The 16,053-nt window shown below is 54.2% G+C and overlaps 1 protein-coding gene across 1 annotated transcript in view; it reads right to left on the bottom strand.

The window, feature by feature from the left end:
- Cngb1 (cyclic nucleotide gated channel subunit beta 1) overlaps positions 1–16,053 on the bottom strand; it is a 66,096-nt gene that overhangs the window by 25,678 nt on the left and 24,365 nt on the right. Inside the window, exons 16-23 of the mRNA XM_071604196.1 lie at positions 14,720–14,946; positions 11,056–11,212; positions 8,340–8,450; positions 5,940–6,097; positions 4,758–4,913; positions 3,616–3,824; positions 1,387–1,437; positions 927–1,013 (exon numbers count right to left, since the gene is read on the bottom strand). Coding sequence (XP_071460297.1) covers positions 927–1,013; positions 1,387–1,437; positions 3,616–3,824; positions 4,758–4,913; positions 5,940–6,097; positions 8,340–8,450; positions 11,056–11,212; positions 14,720–14,946 — 1,156 coding nt within the window. The remainder of the gene's footprint in view (positions 1–926; positions 1,014–1,386; positions 1,438–3,615; positions 3,825–4,757; positions 4,914–5,939; positions 6,098–8,339; positions 8,451–11,055; positions 11,213–14,719; positions 14,947–16,053) is intronic.

Genomic DNA, 16,053 nt, shown 5'->3' on the forward strand with positions numbered 1-16,053 from the left:
GACGAGCTCTAAAGCAACCTCTGCAGCCCCCGGGAGGCTGGTACGAGTCAGATAAGAATGGTGCCAAGTACAGTTTCCCTCTTCCCCTTGGCAGCCAGGAAGCTCAGAGGCAGCTCCTGGGCTCGGTCTCATAGTGTTCTCTGCCCTTTTTCTCTGGGTTATTGATGTTATCGCATTTCACTTTTGTGTAAATCCCCCCTAAAAAGGCACCAGGCATCATGTAGGGAGAGAGAGGAATTTAAGTGGTTGGCTGGAAAAATTTATTTGGGGGAATCCCAGGAGCCCTGAGTGTCTGTCTACCCTAGCCACATTAAAGGACAGTTGCCAGGTCTCCAGTATCAGGGACCCTGCCTCTACCCAGTGAGTGGCAGGATGAACAACTGGACTGACGTTGAGCACCAACCAATGACAAACAGGTGGTAGGCGGGGCCTTCACATCCATCCTGGCACTTCTTCTCCTGTGACCTTGGGCACATCACCCAGCAGCTCCAAGTGCCAGTCTCCCTGCCTTTTAGGTAGAGCCCATCATAAAGCAGAACCCCACTCTGGACCATCTCTTTAACGGTCAGAGGGGACAGACTGCCTACTCCAGCCCTGGCTCTGCTCCATCCTGTGTGCCCTTGGGCAGGTTCCTTAGGCTCTCTGAGGCTGTCAGCACAGCACCCACATCCAGGGTTGAGGAACCAGGGCCTGGTAAGCCCCTGGATCAACACCTAGCAGCAGTGCCACAGAACCTAGAGCAGCTGGGGTCACTTTCCATTAAGACATGGGAGGAGTAGATGCCTGTCCCCTGGGCCACCTGCGAGGACACCTCCCCCTTCCCAGGCTCTTGGGGGAAACTTAGGGGGACATTAAGGTGGCAGTGTCTCAGTGCAGAGCACAGAGGTGCTAATTAGGCACAGGGGAAGGGCGGCTGCGGGTCTTACCTTTAAGCAGCGGGGCAAGCGGAGGAGGGGGTTCATGCCCAACTTCAAGTAGAGGAAATCCAAGGGCAGGAGGCACAGCAGGTCCATCTGCAATCCCAATGGCCCCCACGGTGCACGGTGAAGGGGGGGCAGGGGAGTGAAGGGAAAGGGCGGGGCCTCTACTGTGGAAAGATGAGGTCAGAACCCCAGGAGGGCGTCAGACGGAGGGTAGGAGATATCCCACCAACCGTCCCTGGGCTTCGGCCTCAGTGGAAGCACCAGGCAGGTCTCTTACCATGACCATGGCCCCGAGGGCTACTGGGAACCAGTGGTAGGGGCTGACCCGTTGCAAGGTGGCCTCTGAGCACCACCCAGCCTGAGTGGCCTGGAGGACACTCCATGGGAGATAGTGGCAGCCACATCCCCAGAGCACCAGGCCTGCGAGGCCCCGCGAGCACCACAGCTGGCCAGCTGCACGCACCTTAAATCGGCGGGACTTCAGGTAGTTGTTTCGCATCTCCTTTTTGTCCACCTGAAGGAAAATGGGACAGTGACGGTGAAGTGGGTGAGAGCTCGGGCCCTGACCTGCGCAGGCAAAGGGGGTTCCTCCAGAGTCCCCTCCTCCCAGAGCAGCCGCCTGAAATAGGCAGTCATGGAGCTTTCCCTCCGCAGCCTGCTCTTCCCCCACGACCTGCGGCTTTTACTGAGTGGCAGGGGCCGATCAGACCTGCCGGGAGGCTGGCCTGGGAATTCTCTTCCCCTTAATTTGTTTTAAAGGCAAAACTTCAACGTGTTCACACGCAGGGGAGCAGGGGCTGCCGGTGGGAGTTGTTTCTCTGCTGTTCTGGGTGGAACCCAGGGCCCGTGGCCTGCCGGGAAGGTGCTCCCACTCCACCGCACCCCATCCCTCCCCCCCCCCCCCGTGGGGAATCTTAGGAAGTGACTTGCATGAGGAGATAGGGGACTATGTCACCTGCTTTGGGGGTGGGTAGTGGGGTTGCACCAGGGTTGCTCTGCCCCTGAGCTAATCCCTAGTCCTCTTTACTTTTTTTGTTTTTTTCTTTTGGTGCTGGGGATTGAACCCAGGGATGTTCTACCACTGAGCTGCTTCCGGGGCCCTTTACTATTTTTTTGCACGTTCTTTATTGGTGCATGATACTTATGCATAGTGGTGAGGTTTGCTGTCACATAGTCTTACATGCTCACAATGTAACAATCTCATTTGGCCAATACCAGTCCCCAGCGCGTCCCCCTCCCTCTCGGCACCCCCCCTTCCTTTTCTATATTCTACTGAGCTCCTGCTCATGAGATACCCTCCTTTTCCCTCTCTAGCTTCCACGTTTGAGAGAAGACATGCGACCCTGGACCTTCTGAGTTTGGCTGATTTCGCTCCACATCATGGGCTCTAGTTCCATTCATTTTCCTGCAACTACCATAATTTCAATTTTCTTTATAGCTGAATAAAACTCCCTTGTGTGTATACACCACATTTTCTTTATCCACTCTTCGGTTGATGGGCACCTAGGCTGGTTCCATTGTTCAGCTGTGGTGAACCGTGGGCAGGCATGTGTCACTCTAGTAAGATGACTCTAATTCTTTGGGACAAAAACCAAAAAGTGGTATAGCCGGGTCGTATGGTGGTTCCATTCCTAGTCTTTTGGGGAACCTCCACACTGATGTCCATAGCTGTACTGATTTGCAGTCCCACCAACAGTCTAATAGCATTCCTTTTTCTCCACACCTTTGCCAGTCCTTATTACTATTGCATTCTTGACGGCTGCCATTCTGACCGGTGTGAGATGAAATCCCAATATAGTTTTGGTTTGAATTTTCCTAACTGCTAATGAGGTTGAACATTTTGCTCATACACTTGTTGGACATGTGTATTTATTCCTTTGACAAGTATCTGCCCAGATGCTCAGCTAAATTGCTGAGGGGCCTCAAACTTAGGACCCTCCTGCCTCAGTCCTCTGAGTTTCTGGGATTACAGATGTGCACCACCGGATCCAGCTCTTTTTTTATTTTTTTTTATGTTGAGACAGGGTCTTGCTAAGTCGCCGAGGCTGTCTCTGAACTTGCAATCCTCCTGCCTCAGCCTCCTGTGTTGCTGGGCTTACAGGAGTGCACCACCATGCCAGCTGACACTTGGTTTTGGTAACTCACAATCAGGGACTTGGTTTCCTCCAAGCAGGAGGTGGCTTAGAACAGGGTCTCAAACTGGTCCAAGTGGCAGAGCACCAGAATGCTCTCTGCAGGAGTCCCAGGAGCCACCGCCCCAATGCTGGTTTCCAGCAGTTATCAAGCTGAGCACCCTGCGTCCTCTCAATCAATCTGCACAGGTAATGCCACCAGGTGGGAACCATTACCAACCCCATTTAACAGATAAGGAAACTGAGGCTCAGGCCATTCAGCTAGGATTTGAACAGTGTGCCTGACCTAAAGGCCATTCCCTGGGCTACTGCTCCATCCTTAATTCCAGTGGGTGGTCCAGGATCTACTTTGCCCATGAACAATATCGGATGTGCGTCCTCTGAACCTACCCAAGTGTGCAAAGTCAGCGACTGTGTTGTTGAACACACACAGGCAGCTGCACCTGAGCTTATCTTATTCCCTTATTTTATTGTCTACCGCAGCATCAGGGGTCAGTCCCCTGAAGGCTCTGACTGGGGGACTCAGCCCCCATCCCCCTCTCCCACGGCCTGTGACTCACGATGATGTCACCCCCTCGGACGAACTGCAGGCGGATCTGGAACACGACGATGTCCAGGAGGTAGATGAGGTCGCACAGGTAGTCCATCAGCAGCCACAGGTGGACGTTGCCCGGCGTCTGGTAGGGGAAGGCCCAGCGCACGGGGATCAGCCAGCAGTTCCAGTTCCAGGCCAGCACCACGAAGAAGAGCCACAGGATGTACATCAGGTCTGCAGGGAGGGAGGGCGGGCAGCTAGACCCAGCTGGAACCCAGGACCCTCCTCCGTGGGGCCAGGTGGGCTTCCAGCTTCCCAGGGGCCTGCACCTGGTGCTCCTGTCACTGTGCATGGGTAAAACTTCCTGTGCTTTAAGGACAGATCACCCCCAGGCCCTAATGAAGGGACACTGAGGAGGGGTTACAGGGACATTATTAGATAGTAGACACCTAACTAGAAAAGCATTTGGCTTTCATTCTTTTTGAAAAATTTTCTAACTGGTAATTCCTGCCTTAATAAGTCATGCACGGAGGTTGGACGGATGGAGGGACAGACAGGGGGGTGGATGGATGGATGGACAGTGTAGGTCTCCTAGTCATCTTAGAAGCCCAGGGGACACCAGGATTCGAGTCTTGCCCCCTAAAAAATTTCCTTTGTGACCTTGAGAAAGTCACTCTCTGGTACTTGCCCTGCTCATCTCAAAGTCACAGGAGAATGTCAGATAAGAGGGGGAGGGAGGGCCTTTGTAAACTGTAAAGTGCTGTGCACATAGGCAGTGGCATCGCTCCCGAGGACTATGGAATGCGCTTAAAGGGATGAGAGAGGAGTCACCTTCAATGTGGAAGAACCCTTCCCCGTCTCGGTGCAGCCACAGCAGAAAGACTTGGCCAAGAGCCAGGAGTCCTGGGCCTGTACTAACTCACTGTGTATTTAGGCTGGATGGTTTCTCTGTGCCTTAGTTTCTCCATCTCTAAAATGGGTGTGACCTTGCGTTCCTATTCCAGCGACTTTTGTTGTTGTTTAAGAACCAGGTGAGGAAGTGTGGAATCATTTGGAAAATGGGTCACAAACCTGGGACGACGTGGCCTCCCACCTGCCTCTCACCTCACCTGACTCTCTCCGGCCGCTCCCTCTCCCACCCTCTCCCACTGGATGGTGGCAACTCACTGGTCAGCGGATCGATGCTCTGGGGGAACTTGTACTTCTTCCAGGGGCGCCGTCTGAACTTGCAGCAGAGCATGTCACAATAGTGCTCCTCCTCCACCTGCTCCACTTCCGGGGGCTTCGAGGCTGGGGCTGGCTCTGGGGCTTTCTTGGCTGGGGCTGAGGGATGACATGGGTGACCACCTGTCCAGCCCTGAGAAGGGTCCCAACCGCAGACCCTGGAACCAGAACTGAGGGTCCACCCCACTGCCTGCTGCAAGCTCTGTGTGTGGAATCCAGGGGGCTCCCCAGAAGTGCCCCCCTGGGCTCCCTCTGCAGCAGCAGCCAGGCTGCCCCCCGAGACTCTTATCCACTACAGCATGGAACTGCTTCAAAGGAGCTGTCCCCTGTGAGGTCCTCCTGGGCACATTGACCATTTCAGCTCAGCCTTGCACGCCTGTGTTTGGACCCCTGGCTGCCCTCTGATGGGCAGGGGTTTGTACCCAAGGCCCTCACTGTCGGGTCGGAGTGCGAAAGGGCCCAGAGAAATCAGGAGATGTTGCTCAGGCTTCTCAGAGTGGGAATCCTGGCCCCTCTGTCCCTGCCAGGGACACTGACTGGGACCTGGCCTCCTGCCTGGCAGCTACCTGCTGCTCTGGGTGACGAGGGCTTGTTGCTTACAGGCTCAATGTGGCCATGTTTCTAGCTTTAGGACTATGAAGTCAGGGTCTGGTGAATCCATGGTGGGCACCTTGAGTTCCAAAGCCCTTCTCTGGAAAGATCTAGAAAACCTTCCTGACAAGAAAGCATGGTTCTTATTTCCCCCTAAATCCTTGAAAGAAAGGAAAATGTTCAGGTGGCCCCTTAAGAACTTTCGAGGCTCTGATGAATCTGAACAATAAGACCATCTGGGACACTCTCTGAGTGTGGCACGAGACAGCCCCACGCAGGACCCCACCTGCCAACGGGAAGGGGGCAGAGGGTCCGCAGTTACACTCGTGAGCAAGGTTGTTGCTCATAACCTTGATCTTTGTCCCCTCCCAGATAGAGAACCCATATTCACAGGGCCCCAAGTCCACAGCACAGGGATCTGGGCTTCTCCTGTGCACTCCAGACTTGCCCTGGGCCACCCTCACCTTAGTTGGCAGGGACTTTGGGGACCCCATCCTTCTCTGGCCAGGTGGACCACCTGCAGCCCCCACTCACAGGGCTTGGGGCTCTCCTCGTCGGAGGTGACATCGGGGTCGATGAGCTTCTCCTTCACCTTCTCCGTCCGCTCCTTGAAGAGCTTCACCAGCTCCTGCAGCCGGTCGTTGATGATGGCGCTGTTCTGGCTGGCGGTGGAGGCCGCACGGTCCTGGCCACTGTGGGAACAGTACACAGGCTGAGCAGGAAAGGACCCCAGTGTCCAGCCAGAGCTGGACAGCGTCTGGGGCTCACCTTCCGTCAGAGCCAGGAGGAGGCACATCCTGCCCCCTTTCCCCAACACTAGAAATTCGACCCTGTCCACTTTCTCCCAGGAGGAAATGCAGCAGGGATCATGTGCAGGTGCGCTGGCCCCAGGGTCAGAGAATGTACCCTGGTGCCTCTGATGCAGGCACAGTTCCTAAAATAAACTTTCATTCCATTTGTAGTTTGGGGAGAAACTCTTGGAAGTCAGCCCAGAGTTCAGCAGAATCAGGGATTTAGACCCAGCTCAAGGTTCCCATGAGATTTGTGCCTGCGGTAGAACAGAGAGGGGAGCAGGGGCTATGTTTGGGGACATAGGACATAAGTGGAAAAGGCACTGGAGACATGTGTTAGCCCTCTTTAACTTACAGGACTTAGAGTTCATGCACTGACAGTGAAAGAGAGCGGTAGAGAGAGAGGATGAAGGCTGCCCACTTTCCAACAGCATGGGGCATCTGCCCTGCGTGAGCTGGCACAGGTCACATGAGCGGGCTCCCCTCTGAGTGTCCACACTGTGATCAGCTTGCTGAGCGGACTGTACCAGTAGGATTTGCAGATGTGATATGTATATATGTGTCAAGGTACAGAAACTCAAGTCAACTACTTCTCTTGGGCTGAACCAAGGAATGGGCCTGATGAGAGGTGGCATGCAGGTACGGCAGACACGGGAGCTGCTTCCTGGCATCTGCTCTCCCCTGTGGTGAGTAGTGGCTGGAATAGAGCCACCCATCCTGGGACTTCACTTCCAGGTATGTGTGGGAAGCTGTCACCATTGGAACATGAGTAGATATGTGACATGAGACTCCAGAGCTCTTTGCTGAAGAAAGGCCTACAGTTTTGACCAGTGGGATCTTGGAAGCCACATGGAAAAAGTGGCAGAGCCACTATAACCTGGGTACCTAAATGATCCTGTGGAGCAGAGCCTTCCACTGACCAGAAACATGCAACTTGTGCCATAACTATGACATATGAGATATCTTCTTGTCCCTTCAGTCATTGAACTTTTAGGGATATTTGTTACAGCGACTAAGCCTAACTAATACATGGGTGTCTATGTTGACCTCCTCATAAGATTTCAAAGATAATTTTTGAATGTATGTGCAGTGCTGGGGATTGAACCTAGGCCTTTTTGCATGCTAGGCAAATGCTCTACCACTAAGCTACATCCCCAGTCCCTATTTTTATTTTGAGAGACAGGGTCTTGCTAAGTCTCTGAGGCTGGTCTCAAACTTGCAGTCTCCTGCCCCAGCCTCCCAAGTAGCCACTGTGCCCAGCTAAGGGTAATTTTTATTATCATACCTGACTTATGCCATATTATCTGAGGCTCGGTCCTCATCCTAACCTACCCTACTGTATTAAATGTGTGCTAAAATTGGCAACTGGCCTAGGGGTGAGGTTTAGGGTTTTTCCTGCTTCTTCATTTTTTATGAATTTCCTGTAACTCTGTTAAGCACAAATTGCATAAAATTATGAATATAAAAACAAAAAAGACCAGAAGGAGGAAGGCAAGCCTGGCATCTCCTGTCTCAAGAGGCTCATGGCTGGAGAGCATGACAGGGACTGGGGCCAAATGCCCATGGCTGGGGTACCCAACATGCACCAGGTCCCTCAGATCCTTCAGAAACACCCCCCCCCCCCCATTGACCCAGCCTTGGGATAATTAGATGCCAGAGATCCCAGGCCCAGCCGACCTTTCTAACCCTGTTTTGCATACAAGGGGCAGCAGAATCGCCAGGGAGCGGGTGCAACCTCCCCAGGGCTGTGGTCTGAGGCTTTGATCCAGTAGAACTGGATGGGCCCGGGGATCTGTAGTTTTTGACAAGCTTCCCAAGATGGGACCCAGTGGAGATCCCGTGTCCCCACTGTTCCTGCTGACCCTTTTGGGGTCAGTCACCACCCCCTGTCTCTGAGCACTGCTGGCTGTTCCCAGAGCTGGACCCAGAGTTGCAGTCTATCCTGCGGAGTTGGCAGAACTCCTGGGCCAGCCAGGAGCAGCCAGCGCAGGAGACCAGCCGATGGACTGCTCGGAAGCCCCTGGAAGAAATACAGTCCCCCGGAGCAGCCGTCCTCTAAAAACACGCACACCCCTCCACCTCCTCATCGGCCCACCCCACCCAGACCCCCAGCACCATGACACCCGAGGATGGCCCCACTCACTCGGCTTCCTGTGGGGTGGTGGGGTCTGACCAGGCCACTACTGGGGACTCGGCTGGTGACAGCGCCTTGAGTTCTTCGGCCTCATCATCATCGTGAGAGGGCAGTTTCTTCCTGAAAGGATACAGACACACAAGGCGCCTTTAGGGAGGGCAGAGAAATGACTTTGACCCTGAGGACCACCTGGAGCCGGTTCCTAGGTAGAGGATGGGGGAAGGGTGGTTCTGCCAAAGGGTCCTCATTTCGCTGGAGGGAGACACAAAAGAAAAGAGAGGGACACTGCCCGCCTCGGACTTCCGTCTTCCCACCTGCTCACTGACTTGGTATCAGGCAAACTTGAATTTGCACCCAGCCCTGCCTCAGGCCAGGGCGTGACCTTGGCTAATGACTTAAACTCTTTGAGCTTTTTCCATTTCCCCTTTCTGTAAAATAGGGCTAAATCTCCCCGACTACATGGGGTACTTGACACTCAGCCAGGTCTCAACTGGGACATCCTTCCCCTCCTGACTCCAGTTCGAAGTCTCCCCTCCTCTGTGCCAACCCTTTCACGGTGTGACCTTGGGCAAATCCCATCCGCTCCTGGATTATAGGTTCCCTAGCTGAATAAATGAAGACTAAATTATCCAGGGGTCCCCTGTCATTCAGAAAATTAAACTCTGCCATAGAATGCTGCATTTGGGGGCTTTTTGCATCTTGGTTGATGGCGTCTAAGCCTGAAAACCACCTGGATCTCAGGGACGAGAAGATTCCTGCCCAGCCTGCCCCTGGCCTGGGGTCCCCAGGTTGGAGCCTGGGTGATCTGACGTGGTAGGAGAGGTGCCTTTGATACTATTTGATGTTGGCATTTTAGGGGTGAATTCCCTGGATTTTCCCACTCTTTGTCTCAACAGTGAGAATGATTTGGTTGGCTGGGTTACCCCAAAACCTGGGAAGAGAAGAAAAGCGATGCAGAGAAATTTCTTAACATCGGCAAGGAAGCCATCCCCAGAATTAGAGAAAAAGTCCTGCTCTGCATAAAGTAGAATGAGTTGATGTCGAAGCATAAGATAATTCTGGAGGACCTGCCCAGGCCAGTGTCCACCACTAGGAACGACGTTTTATGGGTTAACGACTTAAGTGCTGGTGGAGAAGAAGGGTCGTTTCTTAAGGACTTGTATTATCCTATGAAACACAGAATACAGTGTCAGCACATGGAGACGGTGTCAGTGTGTGAAACCAAGCGTCTAGGGACATGGATATGAGCATCAGCACAGCAAGCCTGTGGTATCCCATCAAGACGAGTGTCAGAACAACGGGTGACACAAATCTGAGCACTCAGCACTTGAACCCGAGTGTGCTGGGCCAAAAATGGGTACAGCGTGTCCACACATGCAGCTGGGCCCACCCCACCGTGAAGGTGTGAGCAGCTTGCTGAGCTCAGTTGTAGCAGCAACTTACCAAACACAGACTACGGCCCTTAGCTGTGACACCGTAGAAGCAAAATGGTGTGACCAAGTTCTAGAAAAGAAGCCCTTGGACCTGGACTTCCGAGGAACGCCCTTGATGACCCTCTAGCAGGGTGCTCAGTTCTGTGGGGCTCAATCAAAAATGGAATCCACCAGGGGAACTCACCAGATGAGGACCCGCAGCTAGTACCCTGCCACCCTGAGGGAAACTGGAATCTCTGGTCCGGTCCCCACCACCCTCTCTCCAGCTGTCGAACTGGGGGAGCCTCCTTCTGGCTTTGCCTTTGGTCAGCCAAGGTTCCCACCAAGGGCCAGTCACAGGCTGGGCAGGACACTAGGGGCGGGGCCAAGGCCCTCACCTACAGATGCGACATCATGTGGCACTCAAATGGTGTCTTGCCAGCCTCCTGCTTTCACAATAGCCAAGAGGTGGAAATAAGCTAAATGTCCACCGTGGGTGAACAGAGCGTAGTACACACACACACACACACACACACACACACACGGCAGGTCAGCATTCAGTCTTGAGAGGGAGACTATCGTGTGCTACGATACCCGATATCTTTATTTATTTATTTTTATGTGGTGCTGAGGATCAGGCAAGCACTCTCCGGCTGAGCCACCGCCCCAGCCCTCTCGTGCTACAATACAGTCACCACAAGACACGGCTCCAGGCCCAGTGCACGGAACAGTCGCAGAAGAACAAATACTACCAACTCCACTGACCCCAGGTGCCTACTGAAGTCCTCGAGCTCACAGACAGGAGGCTGACCCTTCCCAGCTGGGGTGGGGGAGGAACGAGCAAGTGTCAATCAATGTATAGGGTTCGGTTGTGTGAGATGGAAAATTCTACAGAGCCGCTGTATCGTGATGTGCGTACAGTAAACGGTATTCCACATTTAAACTTTTGTTGAAGAGGGGGAGAAAAGGACTGGTAGTTTATAATCATATGTAAGTCCAACTGAACCACATCCTTTCAAAAAATAAAATAAAAAGGAAGTGTAAATGAGCTTGTCACATTCATCGTATGTTGTGATTATTTATTATACTACTGCCCTCCTCTCCTGGCTGAGGGCATTTGGGGCAGGGCCTCCCGTGAGAGCCCCTATAAAAAGCCCTGAGCCAGGAATTAGGAGAACCAGGAGAGGGTGTCATGGTCCCAGCGCTGAGGCCAACTCAGTGTGACGTGTCCCCTGTCTGGCCTCAGTCTCCTCATCTGCCACATGGACAGGGGGCCGTGCTCAGAGAAGCCCAAGAGAAGCATAAAAGGTAACCTGTGGGCCCCTGGGGCCGAGCCGGGGACCGTGAGGGTGTCGGATTTGGCAGGCGAAGGTGGCAGCTGCTCCGGTGGCGTCTCCTCCACGATGAGGGGGCGGCCGTCCGCCTCGGTGTCTTCCACCTGCACCTCCGGGTGCTCCTTCGTGGCAGGCACTTGGGGAAAGGGAGAAAGGAAGGGAGTCAGGGAGAGAAGCCGGGGTGGCGGGGGGCCTGGCCACGTGCCTGAAGGAAGCCGCGGAGCCATGTCTGGAGGGAGCCTGGCAGCCTCACCTGCCCCATGCAGGGGTGCGGGACGCCATGCCTGAGATGCACCACAGCCAGGCCAGCCACCAACCAGGAGCCACGAAAGAAGCCACATGCCATAGAGACCCCTCCAAGACCTGACTGGCTCCCCTGAGCCCAGAGGGAGCATTCACGGTGGGGGGGTGTGTGACAGGGTTCAGAGAGGGCCCTCAGGGGAAGTCCCAGGCCTGTCCTAGCACTGCAGGTCCGCCGCTTCCCTTCTCTGAGCCTCAGTTTCTCTCTCAAGGTAGGGTGACAATGCCATTCAGGCCTACGGGGGAAGCCAGGGGACACAGACCTTCAGAGGTGTCCGTCCACAGACTGTCTTTCTAGTGGGTGCCATCCCCCATCTGGGCACCTGCTCTGGCGTTTCCTATTTTCATACAAGCCAGGAGCCACCAGAACCCGATCTCCAGACCACTGAGAAGTGTGTCACCAGGTCCTCCCTGGGGACACCAGGTGTGCTCCTGCCTCTGGCTCCATCACCCACCTCAGGGACTGTGGGGACAGCTCTGCCCAAGCCCAAGCTCAGAGGATGCCGGGGTCTGAGCAGTGTCCCTGCTCCCCTCGCCCCCTCCGCCAACACCTGGGGGGACCCGCAGTAGCAGCTAGGCCCAGGCCTGGGCCCCAGCAAGGTAGGGGAGGGGAGCTATTGAAATAATTGGATCTAAGATTTGGGGAGGTGGGTTTGGGAGCCAGGGCATCACCACTGAGCGTCACCCGGCCCTGGGTGTGATAATGGCCATCGTGGGGAAGGCTGGCACTTTGTGGAGTTGCTTATACTTAGTCTCATGGAGGAATCTAAGGAGGCATCAAGGTCTCTTGGCATTTTTTAAAGAACGAGTCCTAATCTCTCGGAGGAAGAGGATGAACGTGAATGGAGACGTTGCTTAAATGTAAAGGAGACACTTTACCAACCAACAGGAGATTCCCCAGCCTCTGGGCGGGAGGAGATCAGGAGTGGGAGGCCCTCGCCCAATTGCTCGGTGGCCTGGAAGGGTGAGCTGGGGGAGGAGGAGAGGGGACAGGGGACCGCCAATCATGAAACCTCTGGAACATGCTTAGGGACCTGGGAGGGCAGCAGGCAGCCCACAAGTTCAGCGTCCATAGCAAGGGGGCTCCACAGAGCTGGAGGGGCTGATGCCCACCCTGCCTTGTCCTGGGTGGGACCCTGCATCCTTGATGCCCCTGGGGTGGTGGGGAGAAAACTCCTACAACTGAGGTTTCATTTCCTACCAGCTCAGTAGAGCAGAAGCTCAAAATAGCAATGCATCGGTTTATATCATGTCCATTTATAGACTAAGAATTATTAGAAATATAGGGCTGGGGCTGGGGCTGTGGTAGAGCACTTGCCTAGCACGTGTGAGGCCCTGGGTTATTCGATCCTCAGCACCACACACACACAAAAAAAAAATCAATCAAATAAAGGTATTGTGCCCATCTACAACTAAAAAAAGTTTTTTAAAGAAATATAAAGAAAAAATATTACATTACTAAATTGGTTAGAGAATAATATTTACTGTTAAGTACTTCCTATATGCCGGCCAATATTTCTTTTGCCAAATTCTAAGTATTTTATATATATCAACTTTTTTCATTGTTGTTTTGACATGGGGTCTCACTATGTTGGCCAGGCTGACCTTGAACTCCTGGGCTCAATCGATCCTCCTGCCTCAGCCTCCTGAGCAGCTGGGACTCCAGGCACACGGGCTACTACACCCAGCTCTGTGGACGCTCCCAGCCCTTCCATCTGTGCTGTAAGGTAGTTGTTATCCTGGTCCCCACTTTGTGCATAAGAGACCAAGGCACAAAGAGCAGGATTCGAACCCAGCTCGGAAGGCACCAGTGGCCTCACTGAAACCATGCGTCTTGCTCTATCTTCTCATTTCCTTATCTGTCGCATCTAAAGTCAACACGTCTTGTACCTTTGTCAGATCCACCCGCTGTCACTGGGGACATTTCCATGGGGATTCCCAGGGACCCAGGAGGACAGAGGATGATTTCCAATGTACAGATCAGGCAAAGGAGAACACAGAATGGGAACATGACTCCCGATCCACTCCCTCTAGATCCTGAATCCACAGAGGGGAAGTCAGGTTAGTGCTTCGGTGGCCTTCACTAACGCCCCTATGACACAGCCGAGGCCCCTTTCAGCTAAGGGCACAGCACGGCCCCCAGCCTGCCGCCACCCCATCCATAGCTCTCAGCACTGATTTGTTTTCCGGGTGTTTGGGGTTATTTCTCTTAATGGCAAGCAGTGCTGGTTTTCCATTTGAAAAGTTTCAGTAAAATGAATTAAATTGAGAAGAGAATCCAATTAAAGAAAATAAGACGCATATAAAAGGAGAGCTGGCCCAGAATAGGACAACAGGTACGGGGCGATCCAGGGGAGAGGGAGTTGGGGGACCCCTGGAGTGGGAGAGTTAGGGTCTGCCCACCAGGGCACAGACCCACGGTGGGGATGATCAGCGTGCCACCTCACCCCAACTCTGAGCCCATCGAGAGCCAGGAAGGGGAGAGAGGAGTCAGTGTCCTCGTGAAGGGCTCAGTGAGACCCACCACCTGGCCTGATCTCAGAGGCAGCTTTGCACCGTGTCAACCCAAAATAGCAAACGTCAAAAGGAGAGTCGGCAGGTCTGGCTTCAGCTAAGGCAGAAAGTGACAGGGATCAGTCCAGAGGTGCCAGTATGTCCCTGAGTACTTTCATCAGCCAGTGAGCAGCCGTAGCCTGGAAGCCACTATGAGGACCTTGTGACAATTAAAGGGATCCAGACAGGCCCTCCCTCTGCGCTGGCCCCTCAGGATGGCCTCCTCCTGGCCGGCCGGCCTGCACCTGGCAGCTCCTTCTTTCCTGAAGTGGAATTTGCTGAGCAGATATTAATAGTCCTCAGAAAGCCCAGCCAGCAAACTTCACCATCAGTAGATTCTATCTGCAGTGGATCTGAATTTACTCTTCTATTAGTTTTCTTCTTTTAATGCCGTCACCCCCAAAAGGACTGGCTCCTTGGCCAAGCTTCATGGCCCAGAGATCCGAGAAAGGGCATTGTTTAGACTAGAGTGCAAATGACTACCTCTCTCTATATTTTTTAAAAACCCAATTGTCTGCAGAAAGCAACGTGTAACCCAAAGAAACAATTGCTAAATGCAGAATTTAGGCCTGGGGAGAAGGAGAGGAAAGAAACCCTTTCATGTTGCCACCACAAAGCAGGAGGAAGGCCTGGCTTAGCAGAGGAAGAGAAAGTGGCTTTCCCTGAGCACAATGCGTGGTCCCACACCCTGGCCACAGCGCCCTGCAGGAAGAGAGCCCAAGCCATGCACCCGCCGCACCCGCTGCACCTGCCGCAGGCTGAAGCGCGCTGGGTGGCGAGCTCGCGCTACCTAGGCGACGAATGGAGCTCCTGGTCTCCTTGGCGAAGCTGGAATTGGACAGGGCCGTTCTCCGGGTGACGAGGACAGGGATGCGGGTGATGGGCGGGCGGTAGCTGGGCACATTGGGAAGGTGCTCTGCCAGGTTTGGGGGTGCAAGCCTGGGGGCCCCCTGGTCAGGTGGCTGCTCCTGGACCAGGCGATTCAGCTCCATGTCCTGGCCTGGCTTGGCCATGGTGCTGGAGTCCGAAGGTCACGGGCAGAGGTGTGACCCTGGGGACTGCAATGGGGAGCAGAACAGGGAGGCAGTAAGTGGGGCTCCTCTCTCAGCACCGACATGGAGCAACTTGGTGCCCATCTGCATTTGCAGCAGTTCTGTCCCCGGTCTGAAGCACCCCTCACTCTTATCCCTAAAGTTCAACATCGAAAGGGTCATCCAGGCATGTGGCCGGTCCACCCAGCAGCCCCAGCGCCTCCTGACTTTTCACGCTCTCCACTGACCACCTGCAGCAGCATGACCCATCTCAGACCCAAGGAAAGTCAGAATCCCGCGACGCAGGACTCACAGGCTCAGGCGCTTAGAACCACCGAGTCCTGGATGGAAAATATCCTCAGCCCAGAATCGCCCAGGCCAAAGAAACCCTGGAGGCAGAGCAGTGTCACTTCCAACCAGGGGCAGTCCCCTTTCCTGGGGCCCAAACCGAGCTGCATAGTGGGATCAGCCGGGGCCTGTCATCCCCAGGACCTGACTTGATGGTCAAGATGAGGCCTGGCACTGGGAGTTTTAAAATCTCCCCAGGATTCAAATGTGCAGTCAAGTCTGAGAACCAGGGCTCAAGGCCATTCCCCTTTCAAACGCTAACACGCAGAGCCATCGCCAGAGGACCTTGTTACACGGTCAATTTCTGACTTGGCTGGTCTGGGCGGTTCCTGGGGCTCTGCATGCCTCAGCAGCTCCCAGGTGACACACAGCTGCTGGACCTGCATGCAAACTTTTGAGTATAAACGGACAAATGGCCGTGCCTCAGCGCTTCCCGAGTGTGGCTCCAGCACGCGGAGCAGGGGCAGAACCCGCCCCGCTGTGCCGGTTGGTCCTGACTCATTGGAGGCCCAGCATAAGGCCTGGACTTGGTGGGTCTCCCACAGATGAACATGAAAGTTCACAGAGAACACTTTGTAAAGGCCAGCTGAGGGGCAAGCTGGGACGCCCAGGGTCAGGACCCCGGCCCAGAATCATCTCCATGGCTGGTGGCTGGGACACAAGCATCAATTGTCCTCTCCACTTCCGACTCTTCCCATGGCACCAGCCGTGATGCTGGGCACCTTCGATCCATCGCGTCCCCTGT

Source organism: Marmota flaviventris, chromosome 18 (genome assembly GCF_047511675.1).
Source record: "Marmota flaviventris isolate mMarFla1 chromosome 18, mMarFla1.hap1, whole genome shotgun sequence".
Taxonomy (NCBI): domain Eukaryota; kingdom Metazoa; phylum Chordata; class Mammalia; order Rodentia; family Sciuridae; genus Marmota; species Marmota flaviventris.